At 40.0% G+C, this 23,273-nt stretch overlaps 1 protein-coding gene and 1 pseudogene across 3 annotated transcripts; one reads left to right on the top strand and one right to left on the bottom strand.

Annotated features, from left to right (window-relative positions):
* The first annotated feature begins 223 nt into the window (after positions 1 to 223).
* On the top strand, positions 224 to 18,659 carry GPR141 (G protein-coupled receptor 141). 3 transcript variants are annotated; one of them, XM_067469509.1, is made up of 3 exons: positions 224 to 315; positions 10,668 to 10,807; positions 16,479 to 18,659. In XM_067469509.1, exon 3 carries the CDS (start codon positions 16,482 to 16,484, stop codon positions 17,418 to 17,420), a length of 939 nt encoding a protein of 312 aa, XP_067325610.1. In that variant the 5' UTR covers positions 224 to 315; positions 10,668 to 10,807; positions 16,479 to 16,481; the 3' UTR covers positions 17,421 to 18,659. The 3 variants fall into 3 exon arrangements, with proteins under 3 accessions (XP_067325610.1, XP_067325609.1, XP_067325611.1); XM_067469508.1 differs by lacking the exon at positions 224 to 315 and adding an exon at positions 1,006 to 1,095; XM_067469510.1 differs by lacking the exon at positions 224 to 315 and adding an exon at positions 6,069 to 6,180.
* On the bottom strand, positions 17,729 to 17,880 carry LOC137097460 (U2 spliceosomal RNA; annotated as a pseudogene).
* Positions 18,660 to 23,273: the final 4,614 nt, after the last annotated feature.

Below are 23,273 nucleotides of genomic sequence, written 5' to 3'. Positions count from 1 at the left end.
TATATGGTCACTCTCCAAAGGCACATTGGAAGAGCCAAGTTTTTAGTAGAACTTGCTACTTTTGTGACAGGCACATTCAGGATGGAGCCTAATTGTGCAACTGTAGGGCTGGCTTTATAACTTTAACTGGACATATTTACCAGCAGACAATGAGTATAGAGGCACAACAGGGAAGTGAGTCCCTTGTGGTTTGGTGGTTCTCGCAATGTTTCAGGAACGGCAGCACGTCTTCGTGGTTCTTGAGCTTTCTGTTGCTCAATTTATTTTCTCTCTCTTCCTTGATACATCTTAGTTTTTCAGACTTGTGAAAACAAGGTAAGAATGTTAAAATATTTTTCATGTTGGTACTATAGTTCTTATCAAATCTTTAGAATGTATGTTGATGAACTGGCATTGGAAATGCTTAACATTTCTTTCCAAAAAGAGAGGTAGGGATAAATAACTTTCAGAGTAAGCAAAAAAAGAATTGGAATAAGTAACAAGCAACACTGAGCTAAACTTGTTAAAGACTTGTTTCTTCATATTCCAGTGAGGAATTCCAGTTACCACCCCATAATCATGGGAAGTTAGGAAGAGGTCAATGGAGTGAGATAAAATGTTATCATATAGTTACTCATTCATCTTTGAAATTGTCATTGTAGCACAGGCAAACTTCAGTTGTCCGGGTGTTTTGGACTTCAACGCCCACAATTCCTAATTGTCGGTAGGCTTTTAGGAATTGTTGAAGTTGAAGTCCAAAACACCTGGAGGGCCAAAATTTGCCCATGCCTGTTCTAGCACTTATATGCAAAAAAATGGTGACTTCCCAAAAATCTATGGATACTTCCATTTGAATAACAAAAATTCATTGTTCACTTTCTAGCTGAAGAACTGTAATTTTGCTATAAAATGATAGAATTTGGGCTGCCAATTTGCACTGAGTGACATATTTTTTTAATGAGCTTGATAAAGTCATAGCATAGAAAGGATCCTTATTAATTATAACTTCCACAATTCCCAAGTATTGGTTAACCGGTGGTGTGATAGGCAGCATTTTCTCCTGATGTTTCACCTGGATCTGTGGCTGGCATCTTCAGAGGATGTGGTGGTAGTAAAGTAAGTAGTGTATATATACCTGTGGTATGTCCAAGGTGGGAAAAAGAACCATTTGTCTGTTAACCAAATGTAAAGGGTGCATTTAACACAGCCATACAGTCCAGAAACCACACAACACCCCACTGATTCCAACTATGAAATCATTTGACAATACAATACAATATTGGTCATGTTGACTGTAGAATTCTGGGAGTTGTAGTATTTCAAAATTTTGAACAGATGTAGCAGCAAAAGAGCAAAACAAATGTAAGTTAATAAATCACTGGCTCTGATGTTTTGTCAGTCACCGGTGAACTTAAGCAATCTACTTCCCCTACTTCAACCCTTTCTTCAAACTATAGAGAAAGTAATCTTTACAATCACATTGTATAGTAGATGAGTGTTTTTATTCATGTATTTCTCAAAGGTGAGAAGCCTTTGAACACATCTTTGACTGAGGCAAAATCTGAACTGGGAATTTTTTTGAACTTGTAGCACATTATTTCTCCTGGCAAGAAATGTCTCAATGAAGTCATAGGAGGTCAAAATAAGATCATATTTTATAATGCTAGTGGTAATTCATTCCTTTAAGGGAAATTTTATTTTTAAGAAAAAGATAAGTTAACTACTGAGAATATTATGATAATAACAAGTTGCCAAGACAGAGTAGGGGTGAACCTATGTGTACAGGCCTTCTTCATGATAGCTTTTGTGTCTGGCACCGCATACCTTTTCATACTTTTTGCCTAGCCAATTGCTTTCCTAGTATGGGAAGTCCCTTACTAGGACAGAAGTCTACCAGGCTCTCCATAGTTATGCTGATTGATTTTCCCTGGTAGCAATACAACAGACATAGCAATCTAGAACCCACCAGGCCTGATTTGCCTAGTTCACAAATATCAGAGCAAGATATTAAGGGCTGTGCATATTTTCTGGCTCATAGTGACACAAGTTGTCTCCATGGCCATCTTTTCACATCACCTTGTTTTTAGGGTTTCTTTTAGTTTCTTTTAGTTCCTATCGAAATCGGCATGAGCAGTCCCATTGAATTGAGGGCAATCTAAGCATTAAGTAATAATGCAATCACTTAGAAGCAAGCCTACTTGTGTGTCATGGATTTTACTGGTAAGTGAGTGTACCGTAGCATTACAGATTTTGTATGAAGAAACATTTTTGCATAATACGGGAACTTTTTAGAGTCAAAGGAGAACATATTGCAAAATAAGGGAACTCCTTTAGAGTCAAAGAAATCAGACTTGCTTAGTTTCTTATGAATTTTCTAGCAGCATTCTTAGTCACAATTAATCATTTGCTGGATTCTTTAATGAAGGAACTCTGGATTCTTTAATGAAGGAGTTATTTTCTTTGTTGTCACTGTAAGAACACCCTCTCCCCAAATTTTATTTATTTATGTATTTTTATTTTGGGTATTTATACCCCACCCTTCTCAACCTCCTGGGGGGACTCAGGGTGGCTTCCAGCTGGCACATATTCAATGCCTACAATTAAACGCAATAAAATACACAACAAAACAATAATTATAAATAGTTAAAAACATTAAGTTAATGCAATAAAATCTACTAGAAAAGAAAGCCAACCTGGTGGCCATTGTCTCGCTGAGTTCTGTAATTAAAGACTCAATTCAGCTTGTCATAATCCATTTCCATAGCTATTGTCGTCATTGTCCTCGTCAAATCTGTAAGATTACCCAAAGGCCTGGTCCCACATCCATGTTTTTAGTTTCCTTCTAAAGGAGAGGAGGGATGAAGGTGACCTAAGTTTCCTGGGGAGTGAATTCCACAGGCAGGGGGCCACCACCAAGAAGGCCCTGTCCCTCCTCCCCACCAATCACATTTGTGACAAGGGTGGGGCTGAGAGCAGGGCCTCTCCAGAAGATCTTAAACCCCTATGCGGGATGTAGAAGGACATACATTCGGACAGGTACGGTGGGCAAAAGATCTTATTGCCACTACATTTTCTAGACAGCTTTGTGATTCTGTGGAGACAAGTGGTATTTTAAAGAGCCCACCTTCTGTTTTCTTGAATAAAATGGAGAAAATGAAAGGCTTGGGCAAAGCATGTCACTCATCCCCAACATATGTATGTATTCTACTCAATCATTTTTATTAATGCCCTTGGGATAGTTATTGGAGGACTGAATAAAAATAGAAAGAGCATGACATGACATGTGGCAAAGATGTTCACAGATGAAAACCATATTGAAGTAACCACACCAAAGACACAGTTTGTGTGGCTATGAAATGCTACATTCAAACTTAGGAGAAGGATACGGTAATTTCCCCCATCTATCTCACTCCCTTTAAAAAAAATCATACCTTGAAACACCTTTCTAATATATATTTGACTTATGAGAGTTGTAATCATATGTTTAATAGGCATTGGTTAATCTTGCTGATTCTTAAGAGTGGCACTTCAGCTTGATAGCTGTGACAATAGATGATGACAATAGGTATCCTTCTCTTGCCCATATGCCATCAAAGCAGGAGCTGCCGTGGTCTAGGACACTTTCCCATATTGGTGATACTCAAAATTCATGTAATTAAAGGTATAATGACTAGAAATATGATTGTTAATCTTATGGTGTGAAATGGGAGGGATTTATTTATTTACCACATTTATATTCTTCCCTTCTCACCCTGAAGGGGACTCAAGGTGGCTTACAAGAGAGGCACAATTTGATGCCTTGAGTACATTTAAAATAAAACAACATATAAATTAAAATCACATAATTAAAACATAACAATTAAAACAATTACTGATAGTCACACAGTCCCGAAACTTAAGCCAGGAGCCATTCCAATTGTCATTTGCACTGTTCATCTGAGACATCATTGTTGCACTAGGAGTAATTGTGAAAACGCTTGGTCCCACAACCAGGATTTAACTTTCTTTCCTAAATGTCAGGAGGGAAGGTGCTGATCTCATGTCCCTAGGAAGGGTGTTCCATAGCCGAGGGGCCATCACCGAGAAAGACCTGTCTCTCATCCCCACCAGTCATGTGATATTACACCAATTTCAAATTATTGTGGGAGCGGGGAATCAAAGAATGCCATAGGTGCAGAACTAAAAAGGAAGGAATTGGGGAGCTATGAAAGACTTATGGCTTCTTCATATTATGACATGCTTCCTTCAGTTCTGTCATGTGGTGAGAAAGCTATTAGACAAGTATTACAAAGTTATTTGACAAGTATGAATCAATCAATGATGAAAATGGTTCTCTAGGGTGCTCTTGGCTTCTCTAGCATCATCCGGAAGGTTCTTCCTTTTATAAATACTAGCATATCTTCATTTAGTTCATTTCATTTCTATACTCATCCTTTCAATCATGATTCATGTTTGTGGCTCAGTGGTGTTGTGCTTTACATTCTGTGTCTTCGGACACAATACAGATGACCCTTGTAACAGTCTCCATTATAACTATTTGGTACTTCTGTGATGTTGCCAGGGCTCTGCCATTATTTCCAGCAGAGGTGAATCAAACAAACACCCAGTTTGTTTTAAACAATTTAATTAAAACAGCATTTACTTTCTGGCTGTTTCAATAGTCCAAAACATAAAACATAACGATAACCCTCAGCCACAGAATAAACAAAAACTGATAGCAAATGCTACACTATAGTCAAAGGGTCCAGTCCAGTGGTCAAACGCCGAGAGTTCAATAAGCAAAGTCCAGGGATCAAGAGTCGAGACCGTAGTCAAAAGCCAGTCCAGAGATTCAAGGTTCCAAGATTACAGGAGACAGGTCAGGATACCAAAAATCCAACAAACCTGGGGAAAAACCAGCAGCATCTACCACCAAAATAAGACAAATACTTTTCTCCCAAAGATCAGTTCCAAGGCTTGCTCCTTATATCCAGAAACACCCAGCTGCAACCCATCTCTTGCATACCTCCACCCTTAATTGCTTTCACCCTCGAACTCTTACTTACAGATTACTCAACCTTTTAGAACTAATACTTACATTAACCCTTCCATCAACTGCAGAACATTATACATGACACCATCAACTGCAGGACATAATACATGACACCATCAACTGCAGAACATAATATATGACAACTACAACTATTCCTATCAGGTATGAAGTTATTTATTTATTTATTTATTTATTTATTTACTTTACTTCTATACCGCTGTTCTCAGCCCGAAGGCGACTCACAGCGGTTCACAGCACATAGGAAACAGCAAAATTCAATGCATCAATAAAAACAATTAACAACCTATCTAATACACAGTTAGTAACAATTACTATAATAACCATTCCATAACGTCTCATCACTAAAAACACGATCCAAATCCGTCATCCATTGTTCCATTCCTATGTCATTACCAATCATTGCACTAACTATTCGAACGCCTGCACAAACAACCAGGTCTTTACTTTTTTGCGGAATGCCACTAGAGATGGTGCTAATCTAATGTCCGTGGGAAGGGCGTTCCAAAGCCGGGGAGCCACCACTGAGAAGGCCCTATCTCTCGTTCCCATCAGTCGTGCTTGTGAAGCTGGCGGGATCGAGAGCAGGGCCTCCCCGGAAGATCTCAAAGTCCTGGTGAATATATACTGCTACATATTTCAGTTACTGCTGAAATATGTAGCAGTATGTACCCACCAGGACTTTGAGATCTTACTAGTTACTTACTGTAGTTACTGCTACATTTTTCAGGAAGCTATTAATGTCATGGATAACTGGCTCAGAATGGGTAGATTTTCAGGTGATAAAATGATTGACTTTATCACAAAGGGTTAAGGATTTGCCACACATTGTGATAAATCCATGAGGGTCCTGGTGGAGGGCATGGAGAAGCCATCTCTCCACGCTTCATTACACAACTTGCCTTTTCCCCCATCCCATGGGTGGAACCATCACCACCCAGCTTCCCCCCATTGCTCCTAAGGCAACGCTTCCTCTCCTCTTTCACCACAGAACCTTTATAGAAGTTGGTTTGCATCGTGAGAAGGGCTCCGTGGTGAAAGGGGAGGAGAAGTGGTGTCGGATGGGCAAATTAGCCCATCTGATGAAGTCCTATAGTACATGAAACCTCTAGCTCTACTGGACCTGGTGAGATTCAAGAAGATGCAGTTCAGTAAGTAAAAAAATTCAAGGATATTAGAATTGTTATTTTTTTTTGTACATATTGAGTCAGCTTGCAGTCTGATCTCTCTGTTTTATCATTTTATGGCACACCTGCAATAGAAAATGACCCTCATACTGATGGTCAAGCAGTAAAGTTACCGACTAGTGACAAGATCAAACGTGAAGGTTTAGAATCTTTGGGGGGGGGGGGAAGGGAAATACAATTACTCTTATCTATCATTAGGATTTATTTATGTTGTATGTGGAGAACACCAGGACAGGCAATGCTTCATTTGCAACAAAATCTTCCTGAATGGTTCCTTGGCACCTGCTAAGCTAAAACAACAGCTGGAAACAAACCACCCAAACCTAAAACAACAGGACACCAGTTTTTTCAAAAACCACAGGAAGTCCAAGAGGCCACTGTGGCTTGCTTAGAGAACTACACAAATACCAATAATGAAAATGCAACTGGAGCATTGCTTCTCTTTAGTTACAAATGTCCCATGCTATGAAACAACATACAATTGCAAAGGATCTCATCAAACCATGTGTGCTTAAAGAGAAGGCGGTGAAAACGTTTTCAGCAGTCCTGTGTATAAAATCTTAGACTATATTGAAGATTAATTAATTAAGAGATGGATAAATTGTAAAGCATTTTCAATACAATTGGGTAAAAATATAGATGTCGCTGGGCTTACAGTATTGCTTGTTTTCATGAGGTATCCGGTTAATTATTTATCATGCCAGGGATGAACCAAAACAGTTGTATTGCATTAAAAACAAACAAACAAAACACAAAGTTTGCAGATTTGGTATTCTTTTAAATGTCCTTTGACCAATATCTGGCCACTTGGAGTGCCGCTGGTGTTGCTGCAAGAAGGTCCTCCATTGTGCATGTGGCAGGGCTCAGGTTGCATTGCAGTAGGTGGTCTGTGGTTTGCTCTTCTCCACACTCACATGTTGTGGATTCCACTTTGTAGCCCCATTTCTTAAGGTTGGCTCTGCATCTCGTGGTGCCAGAGTGCAGTCTGTTCAGCACCTTCCAAGTCGCCCAGTTTTCTGTGTGCCCAGGAGGGAGTCTCGCATTTGGTACCAGCCACTGATTGAGATTCTGGGTTTGAGCCTGCCACTTTTGGACTCTTGCTTGCTGAGTGCCTCTTTAGATCTTAGAAAACTATTTCTTGATTTAAGTCATTGGCGTGCTGGCTGATACCCAAACAAGAGGTGAGCCAGAGATGTCACTGCCATGGTCTTTTCACTATTGGTTGCTACTCCCTGCGGATGTCAGGTGGTACAATACCGGCTAAACAGTGTAATTTCTCCAGTGGTGTAGGGCGTAACTGATAGCAAATGCGTATCCAGTTGAAGTATTTGTTAAAGAAGATTTGTTTATATGCACAGGTTTGGAGCATCCAGGGAAGCAATTTTGTTAAATCATCAGCTGTTGTGTGCTTAAACTCAGTTTTGATTGGGATAAGTGTATCAATATACGCAGATACTGAGCTGCAGCAATAGTGGGAGAAAATCAAAGGGATAGTATTAAGAATTTTAAAAGGAGCTCCAAATTGTACCAGTAGTCATTGCATCTTACATTGGTATGCTCTTGAGGCAAAGAACGTTTCATCTAACTTAATGAATGTAAAAAAATTGTCAATTATGTAGTCTTACTCACTCTGGTAAATTCTTTCTGCAAAGGCTTATGAAGACATGAGAAGTCAACATCAGTCGCTTCTAATTCACATAGAAGTTAGATGGCTTTCAGGAGGCAAGATCCTGGCCAGGTTTTTTTGAGCTGCACAACAAGCTTCTGGTTTCTTCATAAGAGAGGAAATACGCTGAAAGTTTACAAAACAAGAAGTGACTCATGCAATGTGCTTACCTCACCAACTAGAAAACTTAAGTTACTACATCTCTGAGCGGAAAGATACAACCATGTTCACGCTAACAGACAAAATGACGTCACCGAAAACCAGACTTCATTTTGGGGTCAAATATGTGAATGAGAAAAAACTACAAATGCTTTCTTCTTCTGATCCAGTATCTGAGTGAAAATGAGTTGGAAATCAAAGCTGTTATGTACATAAACATTAGTGAAGACATGATTAACCACATAGAATCCCTATTAGAGAACATACCAGACACCGACAGGAACATTGCATGGGGGGGGGGGGGTTAACCAAGGATAATGTGAGTTGTAGTCCATCCACATCCAAAGACCCAAAGTGTATCATACACCCAGAGAGCCAAGCCCTATCATTTCAAAATACTTAACTTGGGCATCACTGGGTACCTAAGTTAATGTGTGATAAAAATCAGGAATAGAGTTGGGTTCCCACAGAGGAAGGGGTGGAAATGTCTTCTGAAGGATTACATGACTGAAAAAGTTTGGGAATTCCTATTCTTTATTTTAACTGTTGTATTGATTGTATTGTCAAAGGCTTTCGTGGCCGGAATCACTGGGTTGTTTTAGGTTTTCCGGGCTATATGGCCATGTTCTGGAGGCAATTTTTCTCCTGACATTTCGCCTGCATCTATGGCAAGCATCCTCAGAGGTAGTGAGGTCTGTTGGAAGTAGGAAAAATGGGTTTATATATCTGTGGAATGACCAGGGTGAGACAAAGGACTTTTGTCTGCTGGGGCTAGCTGTGAATGTTTCAGCTGATCACCTTGATTAGCATTCAATGGCTTGGTAGTGCCTGGGGGGAATCTTTTGTTGAGAGTGATTTTATGTGCCAGTTTGTTTCCCCTCTGTTGTTTTGCTGTTGTAATTTTTGAGTTTTTTAATACTGGTAGCCAGATTTTGTTCATTTTCATGGTTTCTTCCTTTCTGTTGAAATTGTCCACATGCTTGTGGATTTCAATGGCTTCACTGGTAGTCTGACATGGTGGTTGTGAGAGTGGTCCAGCACTTCTGTGTTCTCAAATAATATGCTGTGTCCAGGTTGATTCATCAGGTGTCCTGCTATGGCTGATTTCTCTGGTTGGAGTAGTTTTTTGTATTGATTGTTTTCTTATTGCTTTTACTGTTGATGTACTTTGGGCTCGGCCACACCAAGTCCCTTGGGGAGATGGTAGCGGGGTATAAATAAAGTTTTATTATTATTATTTATTCTAGAGCCTACAGTCACTTTAAATATCAATATTGTGAATGAAGAAGAAACTGTCCTTGAAAAGATTGCATATGCAAATGCTAATCTAGGATGGTACAATGAAGAACTTTCCTTAGGGACAGAAGTTAGTTCATTCACATGGCATGAAAATACTTGGTTAGTAAGCTTGTTTGATTTTAAAAAATGGTTCAAAACTCATTTCGGATCTGGTGGTTTAGATCTAAAGTCAATTCCGATTTTCATAGAAAAAATGTTCAAAACTTTTCAAAACTTCTGAGACTTCTGAATCTTTCGTTAATCATTTCAGAGTGTTATTTTCTGTTTCATTGGGTGGTCTTTACTTTGAAAGTAGTTGTTTTATTCCAGAAGTGGTGTGGGGGGAGAAAAGGGAAAAAATCGTGGGAGGTATAGGAAACAAAGGGAATTCATGCAAACTGTTAAACTACATCTCTCACCCAAGGCTGACTGGGAGGGAATGGCAACAGAATGGAATCCATGCAAACTGCTTTAAACTACATCTCTCACCCAAGGCTGATGGGGAGGGAATGGCAACCGAAGGGAATCCATGCAAACTGCTAAAACTACATCTCTCACCCAAAGCTGACGGGGAGGGAATGGCAACTGAAGGGAATCCATGCAAACTGCTTTAAACTACATCTCTCACCCAAGGCTGATGGGGAGGGAATGGCAACCGAAGGGAATCCATGCAAACTGCTAAAACTACATCTCTCACCCAAAGCTGACTGGGAGGGAATGGCAACAGAATGGAATCCATGCAAACTGCTTTAAACTACATCTCTCACCCAAGGCTGATGGGGAGGGAATGGCAACCGAAGGGAATCCATGCAAACTGCTAAAACTACATCTCTCACCCAAAGCTGACGGGGAGGGAATGGCAACTGAAGGGAATCCATGCAAACTGCTAAAACTACATCTCTTACCCAAGGCTGACCAGGAGGGAATGGCAACCAAAGGGAATCCATCCACACTGGTTTGAAAAGCTGAATAATTTCCTACTCACTTACTGATTCGTAAGAGAAATGCTGGAAAAAGCTTTGGAATGGCAAAGGGACTTCCGGTTTCCTTAAAAACTTCGAAATTGCTTCAAAAAGGAAATCTTTCCAAATTTATTCCGAATTACGAAGATTCTGACCAAACCTAACCATGCCTATTGGTTAGTGTGGTACTAAGTAAAATTTTGAACAGGAGGTCTGAAAATGTCAGTGATAATGTAGTATATTAAAATATAGGACACGGTTTACTTTTCATGATTTTGTGGTGAAAGCAAATGTCTTAAAACTTACAACGTAAGAAACTGGCTTTACTGTTGGCACCTGCCTTTTCTTTCAGCTTTAATATCTTGCATTTCTCCTTATAACTGCAGGTGAAACTTCCAAACAGGAGGAAACTGTATTTTCCATCACTCAGTATTGAAAACAGCCAAGCTAAGCCTAAAAGAATAAGGCTGCACGGGAACAGAGGAAAACGCCGAGACTGTGGTTACTCACCGTAAGAGATGTACAGGTAAAGATTGTAAAGAAAGGATGAAGAACTGAAGGCAGGACTAAAACCCTTAAACTTCTGAACTCAGCTAACAAAAAATTAGCAAAACAGAAAAAATGCCCAGGTCATATCAATGAACAACTCACTTCACATTTGTATTTGCTGTTTCCAAAACTTAACTGCAGTACTATGCACACCTAACTTAGTAAAAATAAATAATAAAATAACAAATAATAAATTAACTTAGCCAAGAGCAAATCTCTTTTAAGACACTTAAACATAACATAAGTTTACATGGTTAGGTTTGTGTGCACTTTTTGTATGGCAGTGCCAACGCTTTGAGTGCCATCTTTATAATTATAATTTTCGAACTTATATGCCGCCACTCCCCTGGGGCTCGGAGCGGCTTACAATTTTACAATTTTAAAACAATTTTAAACAATTTAAAAACAGCAATATTAAAAATCAAAGGCCTGTCAAAACAGGTATGTCTTACTTGCCCTGCGGAAAACTGATAAGTCCCGCAAGGCATGGACTTCAGGTGGCAGAGTATTCCAGAGTGATGGTGCCACTGCTGTAAAGGCTCTGCGTCTGGTTGCTGTTAGATGCAAGGTCTTGACGCTGGGAATTTCCAATAGATCTTGGTCCCCAGAACGGAGGGATCTCTGGGGTTGGTAGGGGGTGAGGTGGTCCCTCAGATACATCGGCCCCAGACCATGCAAGGCCTTAAAGGTGAGTACCATCACTTTGAAAGTGATCCAGTGCTCAATTGGTAACCAATGCAGCTGTAGTAAGATTGGTGTTATGTGGCATCTCATCGGAATTCCTGCAAGAAGCCGAGCAGCTGCATTTTGTACCAACTTGAGCTTCCGGATCACCGACAGAGGAAGGCCAATGTAGAGGGCGTTACAGTAGTCCAGTCTTGAGATGACCGTAGCCTGGATCACCATAGCTAGGTCGTCCCTGGACAAGTAGGGGACCAATATTATTTCTCCCTCAGTTCTGTTATTTTTTATTACACACCTTTCAGATTCTAACTTCCTCCTCTTCCCACAAGATTTTTGTGGACTACAGCCCTACTTCTTAAACTATGGGTCTCATCCCCAAATGAGGTCACTTTAACTCAATGTTGGGGGTCCCAAAAAGTTATCAAAGTTTTCTGAATGTCATCTAGTAGCTATTTTGGATATTTAAATCGTGGTGCAGTGGACTCTGCAGAACATGCTGTATTTCATGAAAATGGAAAACCAGCCTGTTTAGCAAGACTTGCAGATGCTGCTTTATGTATTACTGAATGTTTTATATACCTATCTACTTGGAGTCATGTAAAAATGATCTCAAGTTGAAAGGGGTCATTAGTGGAAAGGTTTAAGAAGCCCAAGTGTCTTCATAAAAATAATCCCCTTCTATATCTGCATTTTTTTTAAAAAAAGAAAAACATCATCTATTTGTAATGACATGTTTACCATCACATATTTAAGGTGGTTGTTCTGTAAATATGGTATAAGTCTGTATTGCCATGTTGAACTGCCATTAAACACAATCCAGGAATATGATTGTACCTAGGAGAGATACTCCTAGGTATAATCATACTGTACAAAACTAAGCTTTAATGTTTGAGCCTGTAAAATGTGCATGCTTAACACCACAAACTGATCACAGGCTGAAAGAGAAAAATGGAAAGCAACATGGGAAACTTTGGCTCATTCAGACCTCAGGCGAATGTTGCTAGCTGGAGGGCATCAAGAACAAAACAGTGAGGCAATCCAGGTTGAATATAATAATTCCCTTCTATTTCAGTCACAACAATTGTTTCCAGCTACATACATAGTACAGAGCATATTCAGTCCCTTTTTGTATCTCCCATAATACTAGTCATACAGTGTTCCCTCGCTACTTCATGGTTCGCTTTTAGCAGACTAGCTGTTTCATGGGTTTTTGGAAATATTAATTAAAAATATAAAATAAAAAATATTTACATCCAATGAAGGCAAGGGATCCTGGAAGTGTGGTGGCCTGACGCGCAGCAGGGAAAGCTTGCCTCCCTGGCTTCCACAGACCCTAGAAGTGTGGCGGTCTCAGGTGCGACGGAGAAGGCCTGCCTCCCTGGCCTGCTGCTGCCTGCATGGCTACGGAGGCTCTCTGTGGAGACCAAGGAGGCAGGCAGGCACCCTTGGGATGGGCCAAGAGGTGGGTAAGGAATCGCAGGTAAGAAAATAATATATAAAATATATAAAAGAATGTATAAATATTAAAATTAATATAGCATCCCTACTTTATGGATTTTCACTTATCGTGGGTGGTCCTGAAACAGAACCCGCCTGGCGGGAACGAGAGACAGGGCCTTCTCAGTGGTGGCCCCTCGGCTGTGGAACGCCCTTCCTATAGATATCAGATCGGCCCCATCCCTATTGGCGTTTCGGAGGAAAGTGAAGACCTGGCTGTTCGAACAAGCATTCGATTAAGCAGTGTAATGAATATAGGAACACGGATTAACGGATGATGAGATTGGATTCTGATTTTACTGATGAGACGCTAATGATTGTTATATTGATGTTTGTTGATGATGCTATTGTTTTAACTGTCCCATAATTGTTTTATGATGTTTTGCATTGAATTTTGCTGTTGTTAACCGCTTTGAGTCGCCTGAAGGCTGAGAAAAGCGGTATATAAATGAAGTAAATAAATAATAATATTTATTTATTTATTTATTTATTTATTTACTTTGCTTATATACCGCTGTATCTCAACCCCGAAGGCGACTCACAGCGATTCACAAACAGTAAAAACAGTAGAAACAGCAGTGGTTCCATACAGCATATAACAACTGACTTAACACATTATCCATAAATTACCAATAAGCAATTACAATGCACAATCTATATATATAAATTTGTTAGGGGCATCCAACGAGGAAACAAAACTCAAAAACCCCCCAACGAAACTGTACCAAAATTGCCATGCCCATAACACAACCCACAAGGTACAAACATATCTACTCAAAATGAAAAACAACACAACAACACACTCACAAAACGGCAAAACAACAAAACTCAAAAAACCCAACGAAACTTAACCAAAATTGCCATGCCCATAACACAACCCACAAGGTACAAACATATCTACTCAAAATGAAAAACAACACAACAACACACTCACAAAACGGCAAAACAACAAAACTCAAAAAAACCCAACGAAACTTAACCAAAATTGCCATGCCCATAACACAACCCACAAGGTACAAACATATCTACTCAAAATGAAAAACAACACAACAACACACTCACAAAACGGCAAAACAACAAAACTCAAAAAACCCCAACGAAACTTAACCAAAATTGCCATGCCCATAACACAACCCACAAGGTACAAACGTATCTACTCAAAATGAAAAAGAACACAACAACACACTCACAAAACGGCAAAACAACAAAACTAAAAAAAAACCAACGAAACTTAACCAAAATTGCCATGCCCATAACACAACCCACAAGGTACAAACATATCTACTCAAAATGAAAAACAACACAACAACACACTCACAAAACGGCAAAACAACAAAACTCAAAAACCCCCAACGAAACGTAACCAAAATTGCCATGCTCATAACACAACCCACAAGGTACAAACATATCTACTCAAAACGAAAAACAACACAACAACACACTCACAAAACGGCAAAACAACTGAGCATGCGCATTGGTGCCCAGCCGCAAGTTCCCTGGCGCGCGCACACAGTTCCCTCTGTGGAAGCCATGCCCACTCCAAGCCCCGCCGCGCCGCTTCCCGCACACACACACCCCTGCCGCAAGCACACACACAACCCCACGCTCCATCACTCCCCCCGCCGCACACACACACGCAACCCCACACTCCATCACTCCCCCACCGCCACACACACACGCGCAACCCCACTCCCCCCCGCTGCCGCACACACACACGCAACCCCACGCTCCATCACTCCCCCCGCTGCCGCACACACACACACAACCTCACGCTCCATCACTCGCCTGCCCCAATCTTACCTCCTTTTACTTCATGCCACCTCCAAACCCCACCGCACCCCTTCCCGCCCTGTCAAAATCCAGGAAAGACAGGAAGGAAGGAAAGAAGGAAGAAAGAGAAAGGGAGATAAAGAAAAGGGGGAAGGAAGGAAAGTTAGAGAAAGAAGGAAGAAGAAAAGGAAAGAAAAAGAAAGATGGAAGGAAAGAAAAGAGAGACAGCAGAAGAGAAAGAAAAAGGGGGAAGGAAGGAAAGAGGTAGAGAAGGAAGAAATGAGAGACAGAGGGAGGGAAAGAAAAAGGGGGAAGGAAGGAAGGAGAGAAGGAAAGAAAAAAGGGGATGAAAGAAGGAAAGAGGGAGTGAAGGAAGGGGGAAGATGTAGAGAAAGAGGGAGGGAAGGAAAGAAGGAAAGAGAGAAGGAAGAAAAGAGACCAGAAGAGAAAGAAAAAGGGGGAAGGAAGGAAGGAGAGAAGGAAAGAAAAAAGGGAATGAAGGAAGGAAAGAGGGAGTGAAGGAAGGGGGAAGATGTAGAGAAAGAGGGAGGGAAGGAAAGAAGGAAAGAGAGAAGGAAGGAAAGAGGCCAGAAGAGAAAGAAAAAGGGGGGAGGAAGGAGATAGAGAAGGAAGAGGAGAAGGAAAGATGGGAGGGAAGGAAGGAAGGAGGGAAAGAAGGAGAGAAAGAGGGAAGGTTGGTCACAGCAATGCGTGGCGGGTAAAGGTTGTTATTTCTATGATTATTATGATGCTATTATTCCTATGAGACCCTTTTAGGGGGAATGGGAGAGGTGTCAGGTCCCGGAGGCAATGCATTGCATTATTGTTATTGTTATGATGGTGGTGAAATAAAAGGAAATAAAAAGCGAAAGAAGGAAGCAAACAGGGAGGGAAGAAAGGCAAAGGAAGAAAGGGGGAGGGAATGAAGGAAAGAGAAAAGGATGAAACCAAGTAGTGAAGGAAGGAAAGAAAGAAAGAGGTAGAGAAGGAAGAAAGGAGAGAAAGGGGGAAGGAATAGGTAGGTACCTCTCTTTCATAATAGTCCAGATATCTACCTCAACTTTGATAAGTTTTACTATAGGCCACAGCAACGCGTGGCAGGGCACAGCTAGTTATTACAAAAAACAACCGTACCCAATCGTCTCATCATCCAAGCGTAGTCCAGGTTCATCGTCCATTGTTCCATTCCTATGTTCCATTACCAGATTGCACTAAATTACTCAAACGCCTGCACAAACATCCAGGTCTTCAACTTTCTTCGGAATGCCATGAGAGATGGCGCCAGCCTAATGTCTGTAGGAAGGGTGTTCCACAGCCGAGGAGCCACCACCGAGAAGGCCCTATCTCTCATCCCCGCCAACCGTGCTTGAGAAGCCGGCGGGATCGAGAGCAGGGCCTCCTCGGAAGATCTCAAAGTCCTGGTGGGTTCATAGGCCGGGATGCGGTCGGAAAGGTATCTTGGGCCGGAACTGTTTAATAATAAATAACCCCCCAATAAGTGAAGGAACACTGTACATTCATAGGCTTTGAATAGGGATGCTTTGAGTGCAATTTTCCTGCTGCTTGACAGGGGATTGGGCAGGATGGCCCATGAGGTCTCTTCCAACTCTATAATTATATGACTTATACCTTCAAAACTTGCTTTGAAATATATGGTAAATGGCATTGATTGGGTCCTTTCTTTTTATTTCTCTTAGACCATGACAAAGGGGAATTCTGGAACCATGGCTGAAGAGAAAGGAATGCTTCTTAATATAAACTCAACGCAGTCTCCAGTAACAACTTCTTCTTACGATCGTATTTTGAATCCTGTCTTGATCACTATCTACACAGTAGTGTTTATTGGTGGCGTGTGTGGAGTCATCAGGATGTCCTCTTTGCTGATGAAAATGAATGCATTATCAGTGACCACAACAGCAATCATAAACCTGGTGGCGATCCACAGTCTCTTCCTTGTGACTGTACCGTTTCGACTCTATTACTACAGCACAGGCGACTGGATCTTTCAAATATTCTTTTGTAAACTTGTGAGCATAATGGTACACTTGCACATGTACCTCACCTTTCTTTTCTATGTGATTATCCTGGTAACCAGGTGTCTTATTTTCTTTAAGAAGAAGGATAAGGTGGAATTCTACAGAAACTTGCATGCAGTTGCTATGAGCACAGCTGTGTGGTTTCTGACTCTTGTTGCTATAGGACCTGTAATGTATTTATGGTATGGAAAAAGGGGGGAATATAGCAACAACAAATGTTTTATCTTTCACCAGGAATTAGAGGTCAGCGCAGTGAAAGTAGTGAACTACATTTTAATTGTCATCATGATTGTGATAACATGTGCCCTTTTGGGCTTACAAGTTTTCATGCTTCAGAAGGTGGTGAAGATGATCTCAGGGTCCATTTTCCTTCATCAAGAGTTTCGGGCCCAGCTGAAAAGCCTTATTTTTGTTTTAGTCTCCATTTTTTGCTTCCTTCCTCATCACTTATTTCGGATTTATTATATTCAGCACTGGAACAAGAAACCGTATTTGACTATATACAATGAGGTCTTCTTGAGTATAACTGCACTCAGCTGCCTTGATTTGTTTTCATTTGTGATTGGGGAAATGAAACTCTTAAGGCCAAAAATCTGTTGTTAATGCATTATGTATTTGCCTTAAGAAAAATGCCTATAGACCAATAAGGTCAGCTGATCAGAGAAAAAGTATATGACTTTACATTTCTCAAAACAAAAATCTAGGTAATATAAATACTATGCTGTGTGTTTTTATGTATATGCATCTGTGTGGATACACACACAGATATATCTACACCCTGAAAGAAACTGTAGAGAACTTCAACATCTTTGCAGCTTGGGTGAGTCTTTCCAGATGTTGGACTGCAAACCACATCATCCCTCACAACAAGTTCTAGGGATCCTTATAGTTGCTCTCCAGTAACATTCAGAGAGCTGAATGTCCCCTAAATCTTATTTGCTTGATTCATGGCAATTTCAGCAGCTGTTTCATATTTACATACTATTGCTACCTTAAGAAAAATATACAGGAAAAAAATCTGCCTACACTACACTTGATCTTAGCCAAAAGGCCGAGAAGCGATAAAAAGGTTAAGATCAAGTGTAGTGTAAAAAATCTGCCTATAATGAAGGGTTGGTAAAAGGAAAAAATGGAATAACAGTGACACAAAAACATTAAAAGTTTTTGATCTTTTATACATGTGCTTCAGTTCCTATTTATTTAAGTGTAAGGACATGGATAGCACTTAAAATCTTTTTGGATAGCTCAATGGGCGGCAGCCAGGTTTCTAACTGAAGTGGGGTACAAGGAGCACGCAACACCCTGTTGCGCCATTTCCACTGGCTGCCAGTCTGTTGCCAACCTCAATTCAAAGTGTTGACTTTAGCCTATAAAGCCGTAAACGGTTTCGGCTTAGCATACCTGTCTGAACGTATCTCCCCCTATGATCCATTTTGGAGGTTAAGATCGTCCAGGGAGGCCCTGCTCTCGATCCCACCCCTCTTGCAGGTGTGGTTGGTGGGAACGAGGGACAGGGCCTTCTGAGTGGTGGCCCCTCAGCGATGGAACTCCCTCCCCAGGAAATTAGATCAGCTCCCTCCCTCCCGACCTTCAGGAAGAAAATGAAGACATGGTTGTGGGACCAAGCGTTTGCACAATGATTCTCAGTGCAATAATGAATAATGCAAGTACAATTGGAATGGCTCCTGGAATATCCTTTTGGACTGTGTGATTTTAAGTAATTGTTTTAAATGATATGTTTTTATTATGTGATTTTAAAGTATATGTTGTTTTATTTTTATATGTACTCAAGGCATTGAATTGTGCCTTTATTGTGAACCACTCCGAGTCCTCTGAGGTAAGAAGGGTGAGATATAAATGCAGTAAATAAACAATAAACAAACAAACAATAAATGTAGCAGAGGGTCCTTTCATACTACACACTTATAATGCTAAGGTTTTGCCATGGTAAAATCCTATGAAATTCTGAGATTTGCAATTAAAGACTAAATGTTTAAAATTCTCTGAATGAACTCTGGATGCTTAACTCCATAAAGGTTGAGGGTAGAGGAGTCACAGTTATGACTACTCCTTTAAATTTAGTTAAACTGGTACTGTTCTTATTTTTTTCCTACAATTTTGCACAGCCTTGGAAATTAACGTTTTGAGTGCAATCTGAGCAATTTCTGATGCTTCTTGAAGTTCTAGTAAATAGTTCTTCTCCTTCAGATAATAACATTGGTTCATTCACATGATTAGGCAGAAAATGTTTCTTCTGTCCTTTGAATATAAAATTCTATACAATGACACAGAATATTGAACTGTACCTCTCTATCCAGATCTTACTGGTTGCCCCAACACAGCATTTCTCTTTTGTGTATCCTCAGATTTCCTTGGTCACTATAATCTATCGCAAAACCACATCCAGGCGATTGTCCATGAGATCCACAAATTTGTTCACATTTGCAGGGTGAAAACAGCTGAGTGCCATTAATAGATTCTGGATGCTGTGGTCCAAATATCAACATGACTTCTCTCTCCTTGGTTGGAGCAAGGAGTTTTTGTCCTCAATTCTGGTTCCTTCCATACTGTAGAAACTGGTTGCTACAATGTTAACCAGGTAGTAAATTCATTTGGGGGTATGGTCAACATATTACAAGATTTATTCATCTCTCTTCCCAAACAGGACTACAGATAGCCCCTTTAAAGTCAAAAATTCAGACTGAATTCACTTAAGTTGGAGTCACAAGACTTCACCAGCACTTAAAATCTTTTACTCTATCAGACAAGATAAGACATTTTTACCTCTGAAAATGCCTCTGCCAGTGATCGGGGAGGGGGGAAGAAACCAGTTTTCTCCTGCTCAATTTAGAGAGCCTGACTCAAATAACTATATAATCCCACTCCCATCTGGACTTGAGTAAATATGTTAGGGATTCTTTCCTTTTGGTATAGTGTTCAGTTGAGGGGAATGTTTAGCACAGCTAGTAAATCATCAGCAACTATCAGATCTATCAACCAAAAGGTTGTAAGTTCAAAGCTCCGGGTCGGTGTGAGTGGCTGACAGTCAGCCCTGCTCACTGTTTACCTAAGCAGTTCGAGAACAGCTTTGGCTGTAATTAGAGAAATTCGGTACCACTAAAAGCGGGGGAGATGTTTTACAATGCCATAAAGAAAATGAAGATCAGAAAATGCTGGAATAAGGAAGTCCTGACAGCTCTTCGTCATAGAGGATGGAGTGACAGCACCTCTTGTAGACTTGAGCCCAACGGTCCATGGCATCAAAACAACACCGTCTGTCTGTGTACTGTCTATTCAAATGGCATGGAATGTTTGCCGTGTATGTGTACTTGTGATCCGTCCTGAGTTCCCTTCAGAACTAATAATAATAAAGAATTATTATTATTATTATTATTATTATTATTATTATTTTGGTCAGACCTCATCTGGAAGACTGTGTGCAGTTCAAGAGGAATGTTAACAAGCTAGAATATATCCAGAGAAAGAAATTGTAAAAGGTCTGGAAACCAAAGTCTAGGAGCAGTGTTTGAGGGAGTTTGGGGGAGAGGACACCAAGATCCCATCCACACTACCATATAATGCAGTTTCAGAATGCAGTTTAACTGCATTGAACTGGATTATATGACTCTGCAATGCCATATAATGCAGTTCAATGCAGTTATTCTGCATTCTGAAACTGCAAGATATGGCAGCGTCAATGGAAACTGAGAAGTGGAATCATAGTCATTAGGGCTGTGCATGGATGCATTTTTCAAAATGGGCTCTGGTTGTTTTGGCTGTTTTGGTCAGTCGTAATGGCATGGGCACCTCTGCCAATTTTTTCCCAGCCGCAACACACCACTCTGCTGCCAAAAATGGCTGCTTTCCATTTTTTTTCCAGCTGCATGTGGTGTGTGGAGAGGCAGCCACTTGTATGTAGGGTTTCCTGTGAGGCCGTGAGCCCTGCTGCCTTCCTGAGCTAATCAGAAGAAGAAATCTGTTAATTTTCATGCATCTTCTTACTATCACTTTCTTTTCATTTTATCTTTGATGTATATACAATAAAAATTACTATTAAAAAAGAAGAAGAAGAAAGCCACTTATGAGCTAGCCAGTGATGTGTTCTGTCTCTGCCTTTGCTGCTCTTAGGATCACTTCGTTTGCTTTTGGACCCAATGCCAATATTTTCCTTTGGCAATTTCATTTATTTTTCTTTGTTTAATATCTTTCATTCCTTTTTTTTAACTATTTCACTAGGGAAGTGAGGGTGGGCATGCATTTGCGGAGGGGGGCTGTGAAAGGGCATGGGGGGGGGGGGTTGACTAAATATTGGGTTATTGTACTGAATATTTATCCCTTGAGTTTCCACAGGGAGAATTCAATTCCTCCCCAGGTCTAGTTGAAGGATATTAGGGGAGACAACCCCAGAAAATGTGGTTTCCTAAGTCTGGTGCCTTCACCCAGGTCTAGTTGAAGAAAATTAGAGTAAAGGACATGAGACTGCATCCTACTACTGCACCCAATATGCCAAATGTCACAAGGCAGAACCACAACTTCCACCAACTTCTTACACTCCCATACCAGAAGAAAAAAACCCCAGGAGCCCCAGAATCCTTTGCCTCAAAAGTTAAGGCTACCCTTAGACATTATGAATATAGATCTACTGACTCAAAACATTGCTCAAAACAGATCAATTCTAAACAAAACAAACTGGAATAATATATATTTTTTAAAAGAACAGCAACTACAAATGTTTATAAAAATGGAATAAAGAAGTCCTAAGGGCCAAATATAAGTTATATGCACTGGAGCATATATAAATGGGAAGGAATCAAGTGTACAGAAAAAGTAATACTACATAGGCAGTCTGGAAGTAACAAAAATAATATATAATGTATTTATGTTGGTTTGTATGGACTGTTGATGCTGATTTCTCTTCTGTTTTTTTTCCTACCCCCTTTGCCCCCCCCAACCCCCTACTCCATCCCCCACCTCCTTTTTTTCTTTCCCTTTTTTCCATACTTCTCTCCATAAACATGTTCACCCACTTTCATTGTACAAGGAATTAGGATAGTATGTTGGTTATTTTCGTTTAGCATTTTATTTATAATTTTCATCTATTGTTATAAATGTTGTCTTTATGTCTTGATGGTGTTCACTGATAAAAATCAATTAAAAAAAGTTAAGGCTACCCAGAAGAATTTAATCATCAATGGTATTGAAAGGTCACAAATAAGTCCAGGAGAGCAAACAGAGCTCTGTTTTCCCCATCCATTCCATAGAATTAACCATTCACCAAGTTGATCAAGACAGCTGCATCCCCAAAAGTAGATTGAAGTTGATGCTTGGGTTACTACAACTCTATATGCCCAGTTACCATATACTTTCAGAGAAGCAGAAAATAACGCAGCTGAATTGTTATTCAGAAACCTGCAATTATGTTCTGAAAATTGTAGCCTATCCCCCAATAATATTTCCAGCCTCCACTTCAGCATAGTTTCTTACTGAAAAAAAGGCTGTTATCCCAGTAGTAGTGACTCTACCCTGAGATAAGCTATGACAGCAGGGATTGGGACTATTTACTAGGCTTGAGTAACCACAGAAAAATTTGGTTCTAAACTCGTTTTGTTTTTAGGGGGCTCTTGCGTTTCGTTTTTTTAAATAATTCCGAAATTTTCCTTTTAAAAATTTCGAAATATACGAAATTTCGTATAATTACGAATCAATTCGTTAATGGCGGGCGCGATTGCGCAATATGCTAAAAAAACCTCCAAATGGGACAAGGGGAACTTCTGAAGCGTCCCTCTCCCTCTGTTGTTGACTGTTGGTGTGGTAAAACACACAACAACTATAAAACTTGCACCAGACATGCGAAAATAATTACGAAATAATTACAAAATAATTACGAAATAATTACAAAATAATTATGAAATAATTATGAAATAAATTGAAAAAATTGTTTCGAATCTAATTTACTCCTCACACTATTCCTGCATGGCTCAATATTGGATCGTAAGCTAATTTAAATACGAATTAATAACGAATTACGAAATTAACGAACGAAACCGCCCAAGCCTACTATTTACCCAACTTCTCCAATCTAAAACAATTTGAGAAGCTCAAGAAAGTTCTTTGATTTTAGTTGATAGAACTAGGCTTTCCTCTGTTTGTTTCACCAAAATGCAGCTGTTTTTTTTAATAAGCAACATCATGTACCTTTCACTTTTTCCTCAATTTTTTTTGGTTTGATACATCTTCGTACAATGTCTACATTATACCACATTTCAAATATTGTGGTACCTTAAAAGAGGTCTTCATTGAAGATTTAACCCATGATTTATTGTAGAGAAGAAACCCAAACTATTCTGCATGATGCTAAAATAGTCTTCAAAAGATTTATAAAGCTGAGTGGATCTAGCCAGACTGAATGGTTTAGAGGAGAAGCCAGTCTTAATATCCTTGAAAACCCATGCAGTT

This window comes from Anolis sagrei, chromosome 6 (genome assembly GCF_037176765.1).
Source record: "Anolis sagrei isolate rAnoSag1 chromosome 6, rAnoSag1.mat, whole genome shotgun sequence".
Taxonomy (NCBI): domain Eukaryota; kingdom Metazoa; phylum Chordata; class Lepidosauria; order Squamata; family Dactyloidae; genus Anolis; species Anolis sagrei.
The sequence above is the reverse complement of the archived record's forward strand: the minus strand, read 5'-3'. Positions and strand labels throughout refer to the sequence as shown.